This window comes from Lissotriton helveticus, chromosome 12, assembly GCF_964261635.1.
Source record: "Lissotriton helveticus chromosome 12, aLisHel1.1, whole genome shotgun sequence".
In the NCBI taxonomy this organism is placed as follows: Eukaryota; Metazoa; Chordata; class Amphibia; order Caudata; family Salamandridae; genus Lissotriton; species Lissotriton helveticus.
This window is the reverse complement of record NC_136073.1, coordinates 39,259,598-39,281,947: the sequence shown is the minus strand read 5'-3', so window position 1 is coordinate 39,281,947 and position 22,350 is coordinate 39,259,598. Positions and strand designations below refer to the sequence as shown.

Sequence of the window (22,350 nt, the reverse complement as noted above, 5' to 3'; positions counted from 1 at the left end):
TCTTGCATGGCTCTTCGTTCCCGGGGCGGAAAGTTGTGTACAGAACTGACATCAGCGCACATGGGTGGCGCCTAAGTAGTCTCCGTGACGTCATCTTGGTGCCTACGACGCCAGCGACTGACGCGGAGGCGCACGATGCAACCTTCCGACGCGCAGGGGTACTGCTGACGAAATCCCGATCCAGTCTGATGCCTGGGGATATTCTAAGGTAAGGAATCTACTACTAACTAGTGTCTCTTACAGATATATCGTTCCACAAGTAGTAACTTGTGCATTAAAATCATCATGCTCTTCCACATAGGGCAGTATATCGTCCTGCCAGCTTTTTTCACTCCACTACATCCATTTAAAGAGGAAGAAAGACTCCATTGCCTTGTTCCCAAGAGATCCCTGAGCTTCTACATCGATTGCACCAAGGAACATTGTGTGGATGATGAGCTCTTTGTGGGTTTCTCTGGAGCGAAAAAGGGTAAAGCTGTTCAGAAGATAAGCATCTCCAGATGGATTGTCTTATGCATTAATATCTGTTAAGGTATGGCCAAGAAATAGCCTCCAGAAGGTATTTGCGCTGATTCCACCACCGGAAAGGCTGTTACCACAACACAGGTGCACAGTGTGCCAGACTTGGACATCTGCCAGGCAGCTACATGGAAATAATTGTACACATTCACAAAACACTACTTGCTGGATAACCTGGTTTGGCAGAGGTTCAATTTTCCTGGTCTGTCCTGTATGATTTCCTGCTCTGAGCCATTACATAGACCCACTACATGGAGAGGTATTGCTTGGATATCTATTTGCAAAGTAAGGAATCTGCTGTCAGTTAGAAGGATCCTTCGCAGGAAAAAAGTTACTTACTTCAGGTACCGTTTTTTCTGGTGGATAGTCTATCTAACCTCAGATTCCTCTGGGACCCACTCTCCTCGGAAAAGATTAATCTAGTCCTTGTTAATAAGATCTCAATCAGGAGATGGGCACACTGGTAGAATCTCCAATGGCTCTGTATCCTACGACGCGGAAAGAGATCAGAAAGAAACTGACGTAGACCCACAGAGGTGGCTTTTATATGGTGACTTGAAGTCACTTCCGGGAAGGAACAGATCTGACATGAATCCGCACAACGCCACCTACTGACATGAGAGGTGATCGCTGAGGAAAATCTCCATATGCAGTCTGGCACCTGCGGTTAGTCACAATGTGAATAATCTGCAGTTTGATTATCTACCAAAAAGAGAGCTACCGAAGGTAAGTAACTTTTTCGAGGTGATAACAGACTTAGGATCCGACACACCTAGATCATCTTCAGCTTCACCATTTACAGTCTTTCCTGTGGTCCATATGACCAAGTTTTGCAATGTCCTTTCTGTAAATGCTGTTAAGAAACACTTCGCACTTCAACATCAGTCACTTTTAAAACACACCAACCAAAGGTTCCATCAAGACCTTTCCATAATTTTAATCAGGACTTTCTAAAATCAGCTTTCGAAATGTTCTTGATTCCACAGCACTGAAAAGGTGGCTACTACAAGACTTTAGAAAACAATACAGACTGCCTGAACAGGACCCTAATTTCCCTAGATATGATGCACAACCTGACCCATTCATAGTCTCAGCTGTTAGTAGGAGGCATTCTCCTACACTGGTAACATCATTGCGTCCTGGATGAGAGCAAGTATTACCCTGCACACGTAACATCTCCTCAATAGAAAAAGTTCTCAAATGCTTTTCACAGAAGGGTATGTGGCTCAACAGTTACCACTTTAAAAGCTGCCAGTGCTACTGGTCTACTTGGTCTATATGCATATCAAACAGGAAGATCATCCGAGGCAGAACGCACCACGACTAACTAAAGTCTGCTGGCATCAAACCAAACTAAGAATGCATCTGTGGATTGGACAGAACTAGCTATGCATGAACATTGCCACAGGGCTGCTCATAGGATGTTATATTTTGATTTCATTGAGTAACCAAAATCCAGGTGCACTGCAACAAATGATGAACTTTACGTTTCCAAAGTTGGTACTATGTGTTCCGCACACCAGCCACAACATGCCTAACATGGAGTGTGCAACTCTTTTTATGTCTCATTTCAAAACTCTGAAAACCATGTTGCCAGTAGGTCTGGACAGTCTTTCTAAACAGTTTTTTCCATATGGACTGCCTTTCTAAACAATTCACTTCTGGTATTACACACCTGCAGGATTAGCTAATGGAAACCGAGCAGGGAGGATGGCTATTGGAGGCAGTGCGGACATCTGGGAACACTGACCCATATTCTCTGACACTGCCCCAAACTACAACAATACTGAACAGATGTACTAGCAGACATCAATGAGATGTGTGACTTGGACATACGCAGATTCCCCTAGATACATATTGATGGGCCTCCCCAAGCCACTAAGATACCCCTTGCGATTGACATGGGAGAGAGCCACTACCCTTGCCCTCTGTGCGTTGAAACAAGTTTTACTGTTTTCAATGTTAGACTAATAACTAACTGACAAGATTGGATTGGCAGCATAAACTCTGGGGACTTCTGGGCATGGAAAGACTGATGGCAGTGGTGGAACATAAATTGTCACAATTTGATAAAACATGGGGACCATGTATACGTTTTCTATCTAAGGAGTTCATGGACTCCCTCGGCCAGCTTACCTACAAGTACTCCGCCTTACACAGATGGAACATGGTGTTGATGGAGGAGAAGCAGTTGCATCCTAGTTTGGGCACTTCACGCTAGGGCTTAGGCATATTGCATTTCTTAACACCAGGTGTTGTTGAGTAGATCCCTATTACTGTCCTCTTGAAGTTTCACCTCTGTTATGTTATGTTAAAAAATATTTATTGAGCTCACTGCCACCGATTGGTTTCCTGGCGCTTGGAAAAACAGAGGGCGACACCTGGGGACGTGAAAAAATGGGGATTTTAGTGAAAGGCTTGTCTAAAGAGCCAAGTTTTTAAAGCTTTCCTGAATGACATGAGGTCCGAGCAGACCCTGATTTCAAGGGGAAAGGTGTTCCATAGATGCGGTGCAAGAACAACAAATCTGCGGCCACCAGAACGTTTGCGATTGAAAGCGGGTGTCTGGAGGAGGAATTGGTGGGCAAAGCGCAAATTACGGGAGGGGGTGTGCCTGATGATGAGATTGTCAATGAATCCGGGACTTTTGCAATGAAGAGATTTAAAGATAATGCAGCCAGTTTTAAAGGAACAGCGTTGGGCCATAGGAAGCCAGTGCAGGTCCCTGAGCAAAGGAGATGCAGAATGCCATCTAGGTTGGGCAGTAATGAGTCTAGCCACATAGTTTTGGACCATCTGGAGGCGCTTCAGTAGGTATGAGGGTAGGCCTAGATATATGGAATTTGCATAGTCCAGGTGGGACAGTACCGTGGTGATCACCACCTGGATAATGGCCTCTGGGGTAAAAAAGCGTCGTACCTTTCGAATTTTCCTCAGCTGGAAAAAACACTTGGAGACCACCTGACCCACTTGAGTTTTTAAAGAGAGGTCACTATTCAGGGTCACTCCAAGTGTCTTTGCAGAGGAGGCAGGAGTAGGGGCTTGGCCCATGTCTGATGGCCAGTAGTGGGTGCCCCAAAATTTTGCACTGTCACCTGTTAGCACCAACTCGGTTTTTCCAGGGTTTAATTTTAGGTGGTTTTGGTTCATCCAAGTTTGGATGAACCTCATGGTGGTCTGGAAATGAGAGATGGAGAGGGTGGAATTGTCAACAGTAAAGAGTAGTTGCAGGTCGTCTGCGTAGTTGAACACAGATACCTGCATTTCTCTTAGGGCCTTGATTAGAGGGAGAATGTATATGTTGAATAGATGGGGTGACAGTGATGAGCCCTGAGGGACTCCACAGGTGATGGGCCGTTTAGGGCCGACCAGGGTTCCAAGGCGAACCGACTGGGAACGATTCTCCATAAAGGACCGCAGCCAGTCAGCAGCAAGGCCCCTGATGCCAACCTGTTTGACACGGTCGATCAGAATATCATGGTCGACCGTGTCAAACGCGGCCGACAAATCTAGGAGCACCAGGGCCTGAGGGGAGTGTCTATCAGCGCAGTCACGGAGAGAGTCCAAAACCGCGACTACCACTGCCTCAGTTGAATGGGCGGGCGGAAACCTGCCTGGTGGGAATCAAGGCCATTTGAGCCCTCCAGGAAGTTGGACAGATGTTTCGCCACATGGGCTTCCAAAACTTTTGCCAAAAAAGGGAGCAAAGAGATTGGCCGATAATTTGCCATGCAGGAAAGGTCTACCCCAGGTTTCTTCAGGAGTGGGATGACTGTTGCTTCCTTAAAGGCAAGCGGTACTAGACCAGCTGTTAAAGAGTCATTCAGCAGAGTAAGGGCCGGGGTCGGGACGGAAGACAGACATTCTTTAAGGATGTAAGGTGGACATTTGTTGGAAGGTGCCCCTGACGAATGAATGTGGCTTACTTTTTTCTTATTTAGAGTTTTTACCATCCCAAAACGTTCCTGACATTTTGTAGAAGTTGATTTGTTGTATACTCTATTCAATTACATCGCTGTCAAGGAGAAAGCACAGTTACTTGTAATCCTATATCTCCATCTCCGGAATCTTTTTAACAAAATGTTGTTAGTCGGGATGCCTTCCTCTCCCGTAGCATCTTTTGAATGGTAAGTGGTACAAAGTATGAATCTATAGAGACCATAACATCTTAACAAAGCAACTCCCATATAAGGCATGGCAGGATATAACAGCTTTTCTTGTCCTTGTAGAGGCAGTGTTATGTTGCACTTCCCTAGAACTGTTGCCTGTTTAGTTTTCTTTCCCTCATTTTCTCATCATTTTACTTTTACTTCAGTATTGGAACTGTCATAGTAAGGAAGTAATCTTTATTGTATAAAGTTAGTTAAAACTCGTACAAAAATGGAAGTAAAATGTGCACAATCACGTGAGCAGCTACAACAGGTGATATAAACAGATAAAAAAAGATTTGCTAATAAAAAGCTGTGGCACGAAATTGCCAGGGCCATTAAGCCTAAAATCCTCAAGTCCTTTGGCTGTTCACTCTGAAAGCATTTGCTGATAGTTTGGCATCCTGAGTGAGGAGAAGTATGCGTAAATTCCAGAGGGCATGTGTGCTTTCCCCGTTGAGCGGAGCCATCCATGCACTATCCTGTAGCTTTTCCTACGGTTGTCAGTTTTTCGTCTTTTAGCGCTAGGAATTTTACTAACTTGCTGTTTATCTGCGGGTCATCTGGATTAGAACAGGCTGTCACGGCTTGTCTCTGTGTTCGAATCCCATGCTGGTTGAATTGATGTTTGACGAGACGAACTATTTCCCCTGTCAGGCTGGAGCAAGAGCATATCAGGTGGGCCATGTCCTCAATTACATAGTTGCACAGGCGACAATGTGGCAACATTTGAGCCCTCAGCCATGGTGGCAGATGCTGAATGGCTGGCAGTTTTCCTAGTCAATGTTTCGGGAAGTTCTTCTTGATGGTCCGGGAGTATCCTGCACTGAAGTACGGTTTTGGTCTAATGGATGTGTAGCCATTAATTGTCGTCCAGGTGAGTTTTCTCAATGCAAAAGTGTTGTCTTGTACTAGTACCTATTGTCTTCTGCACTATTTTCTTAAAGCCCGCATGTGTGGTCGGAACTTCCCAAGCCTGGCTGAGGCTGGTATTTGTGAGACAGTGATATAGGTGTTTTCTTGCTGGCGCTGCTATTCTTTGCCGAAACTCTAGCCAGAGTAGATGGCTTAAGCTGTTTAAGGGGGCATTCTTGATTTTGTGTCAACAGGTTATATATGCCCCCTGTCTTGCTAGCTGTTGGTTTATGAAGCCTAATTTACAGCCAGATCTGAGCTGCGGATGCGTATGTAGAGATGTTGAACATATGTCTGTAGGCCCTGAATAGGGTGCTGTCCTGGATTTGTGCGTCCCTACCTCTTAAAGCTTTCCTGCTGTATGTAATTGTAGGTAAGATTTTGGCTTGCGTAATCTGGATAAGAGGAGAGAGCCTCGGCCCCGTGAGCTGGGATTTTATTTGCCTAAAAAGTTATCGCAAAGGTCATTCCTTTCCTTTTTATCATCTCCAGCTGGCTGGAGAATTTGCCCAGTTGTCAAGGATTACCCCCAAGTATTTGTAGCTTATTGAGTTTTGTATTTGGGTGTTTCCCTAGTGCCAATAGTGTTTTTTTCCTGTGCCTTTTAATGGACATTGTCTTTGTTTTTTCCAAGTTTACTTCCAGGAAGTTACCTTTTGAAAATCTATGGAGAGTATTTAAAATGCGTTGCATTCCAACGTGCATGTGGCTGAATGGCACTACATCGTTGGCGTAAAGGATACTAGATAGGGCCTTACCACCTATCCTTGGGTTATGTGCGTTACATAAGTCAAGGGTATGCGTCAGGTCAGCCATGTAGAGATTAAACTGGGTTGGGACAAGTATACAGCCCTGTTTGAGCCCTTTGGTGGTTGGAATACGCCTTGGTAAGCAGTATTGGAACTTTGATAGATTCACATCCTTGAATCATTCCCCGTTGTTGAGATGTGAGTACTCGGTATATCGATATAGCAACGCAAAATTAACATAAACTAGAAAAAAGGCCTAGGCCCATTTTAGTTTTGTAACCTATCTCAATTGTTTTGTAAACGAGACCAAACCTAGGTTTCAGCCAATCAGATCACCCTACTCTTTAGAACACTCCTTAGAGAAACCTCAGACCTTCAGATTTTCTACAGCACGTTGTGCTAGGGAGTCTCCACTAAGCTCTGCTCAGTTTTCTTCATTTCAACTACTTGGAAGTTTCATAAACAGTTTTTTTCTTATTCCTTAACCAGTTAGTACTTACGGTACCATCTTCTTTATTGTGCAGTTCTTTTCTCCTGACTTAACTATGCCGTCCAAGGAGAAGTCTCTTCAGAGTCGTCCTTTGTACCCCCTATGGATAAACGGTAGCTGAAAACTCTACCGTTGACGAAGATTTGCGACAACACGATTGGCAAAAAAACCATCATCGTCTTCGACATGGAGGGATGTCCACCAGTCTTCAGCATCCAATACTCCTTGATCTACTGTTTCTGCTCCACCGTCGACACCATCACTGATGGGACCATTGTCATCGAGGGCTTCACAATCATCACTGACCCTTATCCCGCCGACGTCATCATTGTGTTGTGGCACCTGCGACGGCTACGCCAAAATCAACGGTATCTTCATTGCTGCTTGTATCAACAACACCGATGGTGGCTCCGTCGACAAGGGAAACATTACATAATAAAGGGGAACTAATCAGAATTAGATACCTTACACCAGAGGTCACCTCACCTAGTAAAGTGACATCTTTAGTTCCCTGTCATCTGCTGAAAGAACAGGATTCCGATGACAATGATGGTTTTTGGCTATGCACATAACTCATCACTGTTGAATGTTAAGTGTCAGGAGGATGACTATGAGGAGGAGTATGAGGAACAACACTATTATATTCCTCAAGAGCAGTATCACTAGCAATACCAGGGCTTGAAAAGTCCACTCGACCCCCACACTGTGTCTCCGAATGTATAACAATTGATATGGAGAACGAGCTGTCCCTTCTCATTGTCACTGCCTAGTAAATGTATTGCTAATGTCACTTTATAAGTGAATACCTGAGGTCTGGAAATCTGTTGATTTCCATACCCTGCTTCGCTACCCACTAGATTGTTAATGTACTGTTTTCCTTATGCATGTTGAATAAACACAAACTTTTCCATTTGGATAAATCAACACAGCACCGATTGTGGCTCTGTGTTTATGCCTTCCATATTTTTGTTATAGGGATCCGTTGTCTCTAGTAATCCTTTCTGAGGAGCCAGCAACAACAGGTGTTTCCCTACTTCGACGACTGGCAGATCAAAGCACCTTCATTACCAGCAGCTAGTTGTCCACAGCAGCTTGCACAAGGTTGTTCGCCAGTTTAGGCCTTACCTTGTACAAAGAAAAGTCAGTCTTAACACCCTTTCACGAACATCATCTTTTTGGGGGCGATTCTGGACACAACTCTCAACAAGGCTTTTCCATCACTCGGAAGGCAGACAAAATTGATATTGCTGGCCCAGCTAATCCTAAGAAAAAAAGTCACTTTCAGTTCGCCGTTATAAGTCTCTCCTGGGAACAATGTCATTGTACATGCCTCTTATTCCCTTTTGTCATCCAAGAATGAGTCCGCTTCAGGATGACCTAGACTTGCAATGACGTCGAGCAGAAGGGTCTTTCGAGGATGTGAATACAATCACACCAGCAATGGTCCAGGCCCGTAACTGGTCATAATATCGAATTCATAATATCGATAGGACAAAATATCGAGTCAAAAATATCGAGTATAGGGAAATATCGAATTGTAGAATATCGAGGACAAAAATATCGTTGAGATTAACAGTTAAAAAATATCGTTAACAAAAATATCGAATCAAAAATATCGAGTAGTCATAATATCTACTTTTTAGTGTTGTCAAAAATATCGATAATATAAATATCGATAGTTAATGTTATAAAAATCTTTTAAAAAATAATATGTTTATAAAATGTTGAGTTTGTTTGATTTAGTCAATATTAGTAATGTTAGAAATGTGTAAATAATTAGAAAAAAATATTTTTTATTGATGGGATATTGTGTTATTAGGGCATAAGGGTGGGGAGTAAATAAAAAAAATAGTTGAAAATTTTCAATTTTTAAAAAAAATATTTATTTTATTTAAATAAAATATTTTAAAATTATAATAGATATTTAATTTTTAGGAGCGGGATTGGGTTATTAGGGGATAAGGGTGGGGAGTAATTTAAAAAAATATTTGAAAATTTTCAATTTTTTTGAAAATATTTATTTTAATTAAATAAAATATTTTAAAATTATAATAGATATTTAATTTTTAGGAGCGGGATGTTGGGTTATTAGGGGATAAGGGTGGGGAGTAATTTAAAAAAAAATTGAAAATTAAAAAAAAAAATTGAAAATATTTATTTTATTTTTAAAAATCTTATATAACGGTAAAAATAAAATTAAAATATTATACTCAAAATTTATGATAAAAAAAGATATATAATGTTTAGGAGCGGGATGTTGGGTTATTAGAGGATAAGGGTGGGGAGTAATTTAAAAATATATTTGAAACATTTCACAAAATGTGATGAAATGTAAAATATTAAAAAAAATGTATAAAAAAAATGTAAATCCCAATTTTTTTTTACAATTTTTTAAAATTACAATATGTCGGAGTGAGATGTTGGGGAATTAGGGTATAAGGCTGTGGAGTAGAATAAAAATCATTAGGGAAAAAAATTAAATACATTTTAATAATTTAAAAAATAAAAAAATAAAAATTCAAATATAAATTTGAAATAAAATTTAAAAATTCCTGAAAAAAAGTACAATTAAAAAAAAATAGTGAATATTTAAATTAATTTTTAATTATAGTAAAAATATATTTTTTTTAAATGTAAGCAAATTTCATATAATATTTAAATACATTTAAGAAATGTAAATTATTAAAAAATGAATGTAAAAATTTTAAATTAAAATTTTAAACTATTAACAAATATTTATAAATAAATAACACATTTTTGAGGAAATTTACCATTATTAAATAATTAAAAGTAGAATTTTGTTCAACAATACATAATTAAGATGGGTCAGTGTCCAGCATCTTCCCTGATATTTCTCTGATTGGAGTTTGAATAGTAAATTATAATGGATCAGTGTCCAGCACCTTCCCTGATATTTGTTTGACTGGATTTGGAATAGTAAATTATAATGGGTCAGTGTCCAGCACCTTCCCTGTTATTTTTTGGATTGGAGTTGGAATAGTAAATTATAATGGGTCAGTATCCAGCACCTTCCCTGATATTTGTATGACTGGAGTTGGAATAGTAAATTATAATGGGTCAGTGTCCAGCACCTTCCCTGATATTTGTCTGACTGGAGTTGGAATAGTAAATTATAATGGGTTAGTGTCCAGCATCTTCCCTGATATTTGTCTGACTGGAGTTGGAATAGTAAATTATAATGGGTCAGTGTCCAGCACCTTCCCTGATATTTGTCTGACTGGAGTTGGAATAGTAAATAATAATGGGTTAGTGTCCAGCACCTTTCCTGATATTTGTCTGACTGGAGTTGGAATAGTAAATTATAATGGGTCATCGTCCAGCACCTTCCCTGATATTTGTGTGACTGGAGTTGGAATAGTAAATTATAATGGGTCAGTGTCCAGCACCTTCCTTGATATTTGTCTGACTGGAGTTGGAATAGTAAATTATAATGGGTCAGTGTCCAGCACCTTCCCTGTTATGTGTTTGATTGGAGTTGGAATAGTCAATTATAATGGGTTAGTGTCCAGCACCTTCCCTGATATTTGTCTGACTGGAGTTGGAATAGTAAATTATAATGGGTCAGTGTCCAGCACCTTCCCTGATATTTGTCTGACTGGATTTGGAATAGTAAATTATAATGGGTCAGTGTCCAGCACCTTCCCTGTTATGTGTTTGATTGGAGTTGGAATAGTAAATTATAATGGGTTAGTGTCCAACACCTTCCCTGATATTTGTCTGACTGGTTTTGGAATAGTAAATTATAATGGGTCAGTGTCCAGCACCTTCCCTGTTATTTTTTGGATTGGAGTTGGAATAGTAAATTATAATGGGTCAGTGTCCAGCACCTTCCCTGTAATTTTTTGGATTGGAGTTGGAATAGTACATTATAATGGGTCAGTGTCCAGCACCTTCCCTGATATTTGTCTGACTGGAGTTGGAATAGTAAATTATAATGGGTCAGTGTCCAGCACCTTCACTGATATTTGTCTGACTGGAGTTGGAATAGTAAATTATAATGGGTCAGTGTGCAGCACCTTCCCTGTTATGTGTTTGATTGGAGTTGGAATAGTAAATTATAATGGGTTATTGTCCAGCATCTTCCATGATATTTGTCTGACTGGAGTTGGAATAGTAAATTATAATGGGTCAGTGTCCAGCACCTTCCCTGTTATTTGTTTGATTGGAGTTGGAATAGTAAATTTTAGTGGGTTAGTGGCCAGCACCTTCTCTGATATTTGTCTGACTGGAGTTGGAATAGTAAATTATAATGGGTCAGTGTCCAGCACCTTCCCTGAAATGTGTCTGATTGGAGTTGGAATAGTAAATTTATAATGGGTCAGTGTCCAGCACCTTCCCTGATATTTGTCTGACTGGAGTTGAAATAGTAAATTATAATGGGTCAGTGTCCAGCACCTTCCCTGATATTTGTTTGACTGGAGTTGGAATAGTAAATTATAATGGGTTAGTGTCCAGCACCTTCCCTGATATTTGTCTGACTGGAGTTGGAATAGTAAATTATAATGGGTCAGTGTCCAGCACCTTCCCTGATATTTGTCTGACTGGAGTTGGAATAGTAAATTATAATGGGTCAGTGTCCAGCACCTTCCCGGATATTTTATAGATTGGAGTTGGAATAGTAAATTACAGTGGGTTAGTGTCCAGTACTGTCAATGATATTTTTTGGAAATTTTTGGGACTACTGTATTGAATTGGGTAAGTTTACATAATTGTATAATTTATTTATGTAATTTTAATGAAGTGGTAATAGTGTGTTATATATATGTACAATATGTATCTCATAAAGAATGTGATAAAAAAATAAGAAGTAATTTATTTGTTTTTATGATATATGTAATGGTACATGCAGTTTGAAATTTACATTTTTGAACATAATTAATACATTGAATTTTTTAATAATTTATGCACTTATTAAAAATAAGTGGACATGGATGTTTAGAAGATTTTTATTGACAAATTGTATTTATAATATGCACAGTACAGTATATAATATTTCTTTTATTTTACACAATTATGTAGTTGCACATTATATATTACATTACATTTATGTTCATAAAGGTTGTAAATTTTTTAAATAAAATATTCTTAATCATATTTTAACAATAAATGATAAAGAGTTTTTCCTTATATTTGGTCAAAAAATAGTAAAATTTCAAACATATTTAAAATAATACTTTTCTAAGCATATTATTTATTTATTTAATAATGTTAATATATAAGATATTAATAATATTAAATATATATGTCATATATAAACAAAAATATAAAATAATAAGCAGTTATATAGTTATGTTTATAATTTTAAATGTAAATACAATTTACCAAACATTGGTTCATATTAAATACATTGTTCATAATCAATATAAGTAAAACATTTAATCATTATTACATGTATATATATATTTGAGGAAAATACATTATTCATAATGGTATATTAAATAGTACATAAATTAGTACGGTGTATATAATGTTTCATTAGTCATTTTCAACAAATTATATACATGTTTCACATCTTTAATAATAATAAATAGTATATTATATTAATTATTATAATTAATTTATAATGTTTGTAAATAATAACATTTTAAATTAAATTACATATATGCAAGGTACAACTATTTATTCATATTTATATTTTGCATTTATTTACAACTAATTATATACATTTTATTAATAATATTAATAAATAATATTTATTATTTATTTTTATTATTAATTTACAAATGTAATATAGTTGTAGAGTTAATTAAATCAACTAATAAACAAATATAATATGTATAAATTCACCCAAAATATGTTTAATGTATTTATAGCAATTTGAATATATTTCTATAATATTAATATTAATTAATATTATAAAAATATTATTTAATAGTAATAATTAAAGGATATTTAATATAATAATATTTTTATATGTGTTATATAATAGTGTATAAAATAATAAGTGCATTTATATATTTTATTTACACTGAGAACATTGTATTTTGTATGTTTAACTTCCTAATATTGTTTAAAGGGGACAACTTTTTTACCGCGTAAGGTTATTTTGCTACATTCAGGTCTGGAGAAGCTCGCGGTTGGAAGCTGCGTCTCGTTCAGGAAGGTAAGGTGTATTTTAAGTAATATATTTAACAGAATAGTAATGTTTGAGTGTATATTGTAGTTTTGTAGTAGTAATGTGTGTATGTAGTAGTTGGTTTGCTATGTTGAAGCTGATAAAATCTTTTGACGGAGGTGTCGTGTTTGTTTGACGCGTAGTGTACTTTAATGTTTTGGATGTTATCATATGTGTATTTTAATGCTTTATATTAATGTTTATATTTATATTTGGACATGTATGAATTTTATGTGGGTGGGTTTGTTTTCAGAATGCTTTTTTACAGGTTCCGGTATTACGGTGTATATTTCCGGAGAAGGAAGCGTTTTTTTTTAGAAATGAGTGTATTACTTTGTAATGTAATATTTAAAACTCTTTCTCCATTTTCCGTGGTTTCCTGGAGCGTTTCTTTATATTTTTCATATTTTTCGGGATTTTAAGGGTATTCGTTTGGAATGGACTTGGAGAAGATAATGCGTAATTTTTTTAAAACAAAGTGTGTTTATGTTCGTTTTTTTAATTAAGTCTACACACTTTGTTTATTTTCGTGTTCCTGGAGCTATTTTTATGTAATTTTACTGTGTTTCGAGTTTTCAGTATATCATCTTGGATTGGGAGAAGAATATGCTTTTTTATTTTAAATTACGTGTGGGTATATTACTTTTTATTAAAAAGGTACCACACATAATTTTTTGGGATTCCTTGGAGCGTTTTTTCCGATTTTTATTTCTTTTCGGGTTTTTTAATGGTTTGATAATTGGATTTGTAATGGATTGCCAAAGGATTGGATGGATTTTAACTGCATGTATTACGTCTTCTTCAGTGACATAAATTGTAAGTATTTTCATTTTATATTACTTGGGTGGGCAATGTAAATTGTCTATTTTTTGTAATGTTTGAAATTATAATAAATATTGCATATTTGTTTACAAATTGTTTTGTAAAAGTTTATAAATATGTACTACAAATATGTTATATTTTTTATGACACCAAAATATCTATATATTGTATATATCTGAAGGTATAGTAATTTTATTAAGGATATTTCATAGAAGAGATTTTGCTATTAGGGATAGGTACTCTAGACCTCTTGTTGAAGGATATAGTGTTACCTGGCTTTGAAGTAGTCGGAACATTTGTTTTGTTTGTTTGGTTAGTTTTGGCCCTATTTCTATTACAGATTGTTCCATGCGTAGTTCTTGGTAGCTTTGTTCTTTTAGTAAAGCTTGTATTAGATTGTGGAAGGTGGGTTTTCCTCTGCTAGTGGTAGCTTGGAATGCATTATGCCATCCTTCTACACTGTTGTTAGTTTTAGCCTCCTGATTCAATGTACTTAGATATACATTCCACCAGGCTATGTGGAATTTAGGTTGTCGTCTGTGTCCAGATCTATGTAACCTTCCCACCCAAGTATCGTCAAAGTAGTTTAGAAGTGGGGCCAATTTGTCTTCATATTTTTTGTAGTATGGACTGTCTATTAGTATATTATAATGTTCTGCAACATCAGTTACAGGGACATAGGAAAGTGCAATTAATTTTTTTACTTGATATGCAAAATTGCTATCTGTTGCATATAGGATGCTTAATGTTGATTTTTGGAGGTGTCTCCATGTGCTTTGGTTAAAATGATAATAGCATCCTTGTATTGATGTGTGGGGAAATGTTTTTAAAATGCTATTAATCATTGCTAGCTCGAAATCAATAATTATTTTTTGGGGAAAATAATTATTGATTTCGTTTTTTATTACATTTAGTATTTCTGTATATATGTTTTGTTGTTTGTTAGGTAACAAACAGTAAATAAATGGGATATTGGAATGATGGTACAATCCATGTATGCTCTATAGTTGATAGAATGGTTTAGGACATGGTTTAAAAGTACCATCCATCATCCAGTGTTCGCATTGTTGTAGTTTCCTTAAATTAGTAGCAGTAGCAAACATAATTATTCTGTTTGTAGGGCTTTCATTGTCATATAGTATGAATTTATCCTTATTATGTGTGATGCTCATTTCTGATGAAAGTATAATTTCCTCAAATGTTGTAGGGTTAGGTTCAGTTGTAGTAGTGAGTCTTTTTTTGGCGTTCAATTGTACTCTTTAGGGAGTGAATTGATGGCAGTTAACCTGAAGCATGGCTAGGAACTTTCAAAAGTTCCTCTTTTAGGATCTGTGTTGTTGGTTTCTCACTCCCTGTACTTGCTTCTTTGATACTTTCTAAAGCATCCCTGATCTCTATTTCTGTGACATTAGGGGGGTGGTTGTGTTCTCTAGTAGATAATACATTTGCTTCATCAGTAGTAGCCCTACCATAGCATTTATTAGAATAATATTTTGTACATTTCCAAAATACTTTCGTTCCTGTTTGTCTTTCCTGATTATAAACATAGCATAGCAACAGTTTATTTTTCTGTGACATTACACATTCAGCACCTTCAGTCATTTTTCTATTATTTTTGCTAGGGAAAAATAGTAAGAAAAATATTTTAATGTCAAATGTTGTTCTATATGCTAGTTAGAAATTTATATTTCACAATTTATACTTACAGTTATATTTTCTAGTGTAGAGAAATGTAGAAAATCTGTTTTCAAAATCTTTCTTGTATGTTCTTCTTTTATTTCTGTTGGTAAGAAGAGCAAGAATGTGATTAGTTATTATTTTATAATAATTGTTGATTTTTCTAGGGGAAAGGTGTTTAGTAGGTAGTTTTAATGGCATTTTAGGAAGTTAACAGAGATACTTACTTGTTAGAATTGTGTAGTCTTTGCTTTAGGTGGGATTTAATCAGGATGTATTCTGAATATCTGTGTAGAAGATAGAATAGAAAAATATTTTTAAGTAAAAGGCTTAAATATTTTAGTGACTTTTAGGAAGCTAACAGATATACTTACTTGGTAGAATTTTGTAGTCTTTGCCTTAGGTGGGGTTTAATTAGGATGTATTCTGAATATCTGTCAAGAAGATAGAATGTAAAAAGATATTTATTAGAAGGCATAAACCTTTTAGGGCTTTTTAGGGAGTTAACAGTTATACCTACTTGTTAGAAATCTGTAGTGTTTGAGTTTGGTGCAGTATAATTAGGATGTATTCTGAATATCTGTGAAGAAGATAGAATAGAAAAATATGTTTTACTAAAAGGCTTAAACATTTTAGTGACTTTTAGGAATGTAAATGTAAATGTAGTTGAGCTTATATAGCGCACAGCTACCCGCAGTGGGTTTCCCGGCGCTTGCTTAGGGAACCCTTCCTGGTATTCCCCTGTGAGATAGCAGGGTATCCACAAGGTATAAGTCAGGCATCCCGCCGCGAGGGGCCGTTGTGGAGATTAAGCAAGCTATTGCCCAGAGTCGCAGAGTGTGAACCTGTGAGTCGAGGAGGCACCGGGGCGAGAATTATCGGGTCCGTGGAATTTTTAGCCCAAGACCCCGCCGAGGCGGGGAATTGAACCCTTGTCCAGGACCGATCTCAGCTGCCTCTAACCCCTGAGCCACACTTCTCCACATTTTAGGACTTTTAGGAAGCCAACAGATATACTTACTTGTTAGAATATTGTAGTATTTTCCTTAGGTGGAGTTCAATTAGGAATTATTCAGAATATCTGTGTAGAATATGGAAGGAAAAAAACCGTTTATTATTGAAAATATTTAACATTTTAGTGCGTTTTAGGAAGCCAACCTATATACCTACATTTGTAAGTACAGTACTATTTTCATTAGGTGGAGTAGAGTTAGGATGTATTGTGAATATCTGTAAAGAAAATAGAATAAAGAAGAAAAGGATATTATTAAAGATTTGTTAAGAAATGTATTTAGTGTGTTACAAACCATTTATATATAATTACAATGAGTATGTAGTGGTTAAGATTTTGTCATAGGTTATTTTATGATTTTTAGAAATGTTTGTAGAAGGAATAGTAAAGTAGAAAAATAAATGTTATTTTCACGATAAAGAGACATAGTTATTTATCGACTTTAGTACTTGTTTACTTAAAAGATTAGCTATAACTTACTTGAATTATTTATGTAGAAGTCTTGTTTTCTGCAGTAGAATTCTCAGGAATAACGTTGTCAAAGTGTAGCGTTCTTTTTTCTATAGATTTACCAGCAGGAATTGGCTGTAGGCATGTACCCCTTTTATAGTGTGTATTGAATGTGTTCATTCATTTGATTGGATGTTTTACGAAAGGGACCATTTTATTGGTTAGTTTGAATTTTTTTAGATTTAATTGCTTGGCTTGTTGTGAAAAAGCAAAAATGAGAAGAAATCAGCATTGAATGTCGTAAATATGTTATTATATTGCAAAATATGTATTTATAATGTAATATATGTTGAATAATTAGTATTTATTAATATATGTGCTGCAATGTTTAGATAATATGTGTTAAAAAAGCTACAAACAACTAATGTGTATTTCCAAATGTTTATATATATCGTATATGTATTTTGAAGTGTATATAGTTCAAAAAAGCAAGGTTAAAAAAATTAATTAGTAAATGTTTAAAATCTATTGTCGATAATAATAGATTTTCGATATTTTGACTGTCTATATATATGCTGTCGATATTTTTGTAGTGTGACATACAATTTTCCTTAAAACAATATTTTTGTACTCTATATATTTTCTATCTATATTAGTGTAGTCGATATTTAAAGTAGTCGATAATTTGTCCTCGATATTTTTGTAATTTCTTAAATGAATATAGTAAGTCGATATAACTGTAGTCGATATTTTGTCAACGATATTTTAGCAACTCGATATAGTGTCCGTCGATATTATGTCAGTGATCCGTCCAGGCCATCTCTGGTGGACCCAGTGAATAAATACTTCAATCTGTCTCGCTTTTCTCGCCACTCTCTCTTAGCTCATGATCACCACAGATGCCTCCCTAGATGGATAGGGAGTTTTTCTGAAGAATCTCCAGGTCAGTGGCTGTTAGTAGCAGCAACATAGGCATCTCCATATCAACTTACTGGAGCTCAGAGCTGTGCGTTTCACCTCACAAGCATTCCTGTGATAAATAAAAGAACTCTGCCGTTTTAGTCCGAACAGACAACACAACCACGATGCATTATGTCAGCAAGAAAGGGGCACCAGATCTCATCTTCTCTCTCCGGAGGTACAGTATATCTGGAAATGTGCTATCCAAAACAGGCTCAAGTCATCATGCCATGAATGGGAATTGCATCAGTAGATACTCAACAAGATCTTTCTCCAGTGGAGCAAACCAACATTGGATCTTTTTGCGACTCCAGACAACAATAAATGCTGGTACTTCGCAAGTTGGCTTCACCATCCAGATCTTGGGGTAATGCATTTTGGATGGCATGGTCAGGCCCCTTTGCCTACACTTTTCTGCTGATACCCCTCCTGCCAAGGCTGCTGATGAAGGTGAAGGCAGAACCCTGCAGAATCATCTTCATAGTCCCATCATGGCCCGGCCCGGTCATCATTGGTCCTATTTTTAGAGCGACAGCCCATCCTCTTGGATCCCATTTTATCTCTTCTGACAATATCCCAGGGACAAGTGCTACATCCAGATCCCAAATGGCTTCGATTAGCGTCTGAACACCTTGAATATGACCATCTGAACCTCCCAGCTAAATGCAAAGAGATTCTTTCCAATCCCCGGGCACGGAGACCTAACAAAACATATAGAATGAAAGTGTAAGCGATTTTGCCTTTGGTGTCAAGAATCGAAAGTACATCCTTTCTCTTCCTCACCTCATGAAATCCTTCCTTACATCCTTCTTTTTGAAAAATCTGGATTGGCCTACGCCTCCATTAAGGTCTGTCTAGCTGCAATCTCTTTTTTTATAAGGACCTCTTCAGGGTTCTCTTTATGGTCAGCTAGGATCATTAAGCAATTCATGAAAGGACTGTTTAGAGTCTTTCCATCAGTCAGACCTCCTCCACCACTCTGGCATCTTAACGTAGTCCTTTTTCAACTCATGAGGCACCCTTTTGAGCCTACCCATAAACTGATCTCAAGTTCGTTTCATGGAAGGTTGCCCTTTTTCTAGCATTGACATCTGCTGGAAGAGTCAGTGAAATTCGGGCTCATACTTTTCATAACCATTTTTTCAAATTAGGGATGACAGAGTAGTCATGTGTACCAACCATTAGATTAATTCCTTAAGTTCCTTTGGACTTTCACTTGAATGAGCCTCTTATACTCAGAACATTCTTTCTACAACCTACGATGCCAGCAGAAGGAGTTCATTAGCTAGATATACAACGATGTCTAAAATTCTGTCTTCAAAGAACTAAAGCCTTACAGAAATAACCTCGGTCTTTGTGACCGACAGTGCCCCTCAGAAAGGCTAGCCCCTATCCAAACCGAGTATTGTACATTGGATCTCAAGTGCTATTCAGTACTGCCATCAATCTGCAGGAAAACCTCCCAAGGTGCCAGTGTTGGCCAATTCTGCGAGAGTGGGCTCAGCCTCAACTGCTCTATTTGCTGTAGTACCTTCTAAGGACATCTGCTGAGCTTTTACCTGGAAGATTACCCACACCTTTACCAAGCACTACAGCTTGGACTCCACGGTTTGCAGTGACACAGCAGTAGGCGGGGCAGTGCTGAGAAACCTTTTTCATTGACGATGAGCTTTCTCCTTCACCCCTCCTTCCTTTCTTCCATGAAACGACGCACATTTTTTCCTCACTAATGTACTTTTTTCCTCCTGTTCCTTCTTATTTGCTATATGTTTGAATTATAACTTATATCTCTTCCTTTTATTGCCAATTTTAAAGATCATATTTTAAAGCGTGCCTTGTATTAATATTTGGAAAATTGATTCTTTCAGCTAGTCTATTGACCAAAAAAGTGCCAGTAACTGCTGGCTCGTGGATTCAAGCACGTGACTCTATGAACGTTCCAATACTTGTGTAAGAAAATAAGGTATCTGTAACTGAAGTTCTCCATTATTGGAATCTTTCATAGATTCCCATGCCACCCACTGTCCTCACCCTAGTAGCTCACATTTTGGACTTTGCAGGTGTAGTCTTGCACTAGTGCTATGAAAATCTGAGGATCTGAGGTTTCTCTCAGGAGTCTTCTGGACGGCAGTTCTGATTGGCTGAAAACTATGTTTGGTCTCTTTTTTCAAAGCAACTCAAATATGTTGCAAAATTAAAATGGGTCTAGCTAGGCCTTTTTTCTAGTTTATGTCAACTTTGCAGTGCTATTTTGATATACCGGGGATTCCATCTCGATGACGGGGAATGATTTGAGCATGTGAATGTACGAAAGATTCCAGTACTGGAGAAATACAGTTACAGGTAAATAACTTATTTTCTTACCTCGAGGCATTAAAGTTGGCTTTAGACTATCCTTTTTGCATTAAGAATGTAAAGGTTCAATTGACTCTGTGTAAAACGAGAAAAAAAATCAAATATAATTTGTCAAATCAGTCTTTAGATAGGCTGCAACTTTATTCTTATTTAAAAATACTTAATTTATCAATAAGACTTGTATTGCAAAATCTCACATGCAAGTTGAAATTTTCAAATGTTTGTCTTCAACGAAGATTCCCACGTGGAAAATTGGTGTTCCTTTTTCTCATGTTGTGTCGAAGTATCTCACGGTAGCACAGTGTTTTTGGCTATCAGTTCTTAATTATTAAGTCGACTTAATTTAGTTTTGTAAAAAAGAAAGGAAAGTAAGTGTAGATACTATTTGAATGTTTTTGTGTTAAAATTATCTTCAAAAGTTAAAATATGTATATTAAAGTGTGTCAAGGAATCGTGCATGTGCATGGAAACATCCTACCCTTAATGAAATCAGAAATTATATCCATAATTCAGAACTCGAATTACAATTTCCCTTTCAGTGCTGTGCCAACTATTAGTCTGGGAACAGAGTTTTTTTAAATAACTGACATAACAGTAAATGGGATTTTTTGATATTGTAGGTAAACACTTGTTGCTATCTAGTAGACGTGAAGCTCCTACTGATTGACCTACAGCTTCTGCTTATCATTCATTTTACTTTTGCAGGCGATGATGACGAGTTTGTGAACCCTGATGCAGTTGTGAACTATGTAAAGGAGACTCCTGAGGCCGCCCATACCATTCACGGCAGCATGCAGACTGAGTCAGTGGTGATGCATACCGGAAAGTATGGAGTCAGCGAGTCCCTCTTCCCTTACTGCTTATACCCGATCTTCCCCTCGGGAGGTGGGTTCATCTTTCCAGGTGCTTTCATCCCTACCCTTTATCAGGTGTCTACTTGGCTCCCCGTTTTTCCATTGGATGACGTGTACTTTGGCTTTTTGTCCTTGGCCGCCAACCTATCCCTTCGCCATGATGAGCGTTTCTACACAGTAGGAACAGAGGATAACCTATGCAGTTACAAATGGGCACTGGTCATCCATGGTGTGCCTCTAGATAAAGTAGCGCAGATCTGGCAGAGTGTGCAGCACAACTGGTGGTGCCACAGAGAAAGCTTCTTGCTGACTGTCGTCGTCCTTGCGCTTATAGTGGCGACTGCATCCTTACTTCTAATGAGTGCATTCTTAGCTATAATGTGCATCTATGTTTTCCCATCCCTCTACTTTCAGAATATGACTTCTAATTCAACAGAACTGCCACCTGAATCCGAGGCTGCAGAGAGTATTCAAACAGATTTCATAGATTAAATCAATGTGAGCTTGTTTCTTTTAGGTTTCTGTGGGCAGATAATGTAATTGTACCATCTACCTGCAGAATACCAACAAACCTGTATGGAAACCTTTTTTTAATGATGGAATCCCAAGCTGCAATACCACTGCACTCCCTTCAAGCAGTTTGTTCTCTCGTGGATGCAAGGAAAGGTAACCAAGGCTTTTTTTAGGAGGTGGAGAGGGGTTAGAACCACAGACTTAGCCTTCTTGGGCCAAGGTTTGAACCAGACTTTTAATAGCTTCCATGTACTGGGTGCTGGGCGCTTGGGTGTTTGTAACTCTGCTTTAGGATCAGTATTATTTACATAGGGTGGGGGTAAGTTGGTTCAGGTTGAGTCTTATTATAACTTTGGAAGCGTTCAGGTCTCTAGCTGTAAAATAGCTGAATGATGGGATACAGCTAGGGAAACTAATGTGTGCTGTATTTTGACTTGGAGATTTGTTATCTAGAGGATGTTCAAATAAAACAAATTATGGTCAGACTTCAATGTGCTGATGCTTTTTCTGCAAGCTTGGAAATAAACAATACAGGGCACTGCGAGAGGAAGAGAGGATTGCTGAGAGACATGGTACAAATAGTCTGCATGTGTTCATCCCTGTTTGTACATGCAATATCATATTAGTATAAGACTTATGGGCTTTGTTGGTACTAGGCAATTCAGTAGGTAACTAGCTTTATGAATAACTGTGTTTTTCATGACAACACAAGGCCTTCAAGACTATCTGTATAATCCACAGGACCACCTT

At 37.4% G+C, this 22,350-nt stretch overlaps 1 protein-coding gene across 2 annotated transcripts in view; it reads left to right on the top strand.

Moving 5' to 3' along the window:
• LOC144797568 (beta-1,3-galactosyltransferase 5-like) overlaps nucleotides 1-22,085 on the top strand; it is a 252,891-nt gene extending 230,806 nt beyond the window's left edge. For both annotated transcript variants that reach the window (XM_078668216.1, XM_078668217.1), the window contains one exon: nucleotides 20,939-22,085. In XM_078668216.1, the coding sequence (XP_078524342.1) occupies nucleotides 20,939-21,579 (641 nt within the window). In that variant the 3' untranslated portion in view covers nucleotides 21,580-22,085. The remainder of the gene's footprint in view (nucleotides 1-20,938) is intronic.
• The last annotated feature ends 265 nt before the right edge of the window (nucleotides 22,086-22,350 follow it).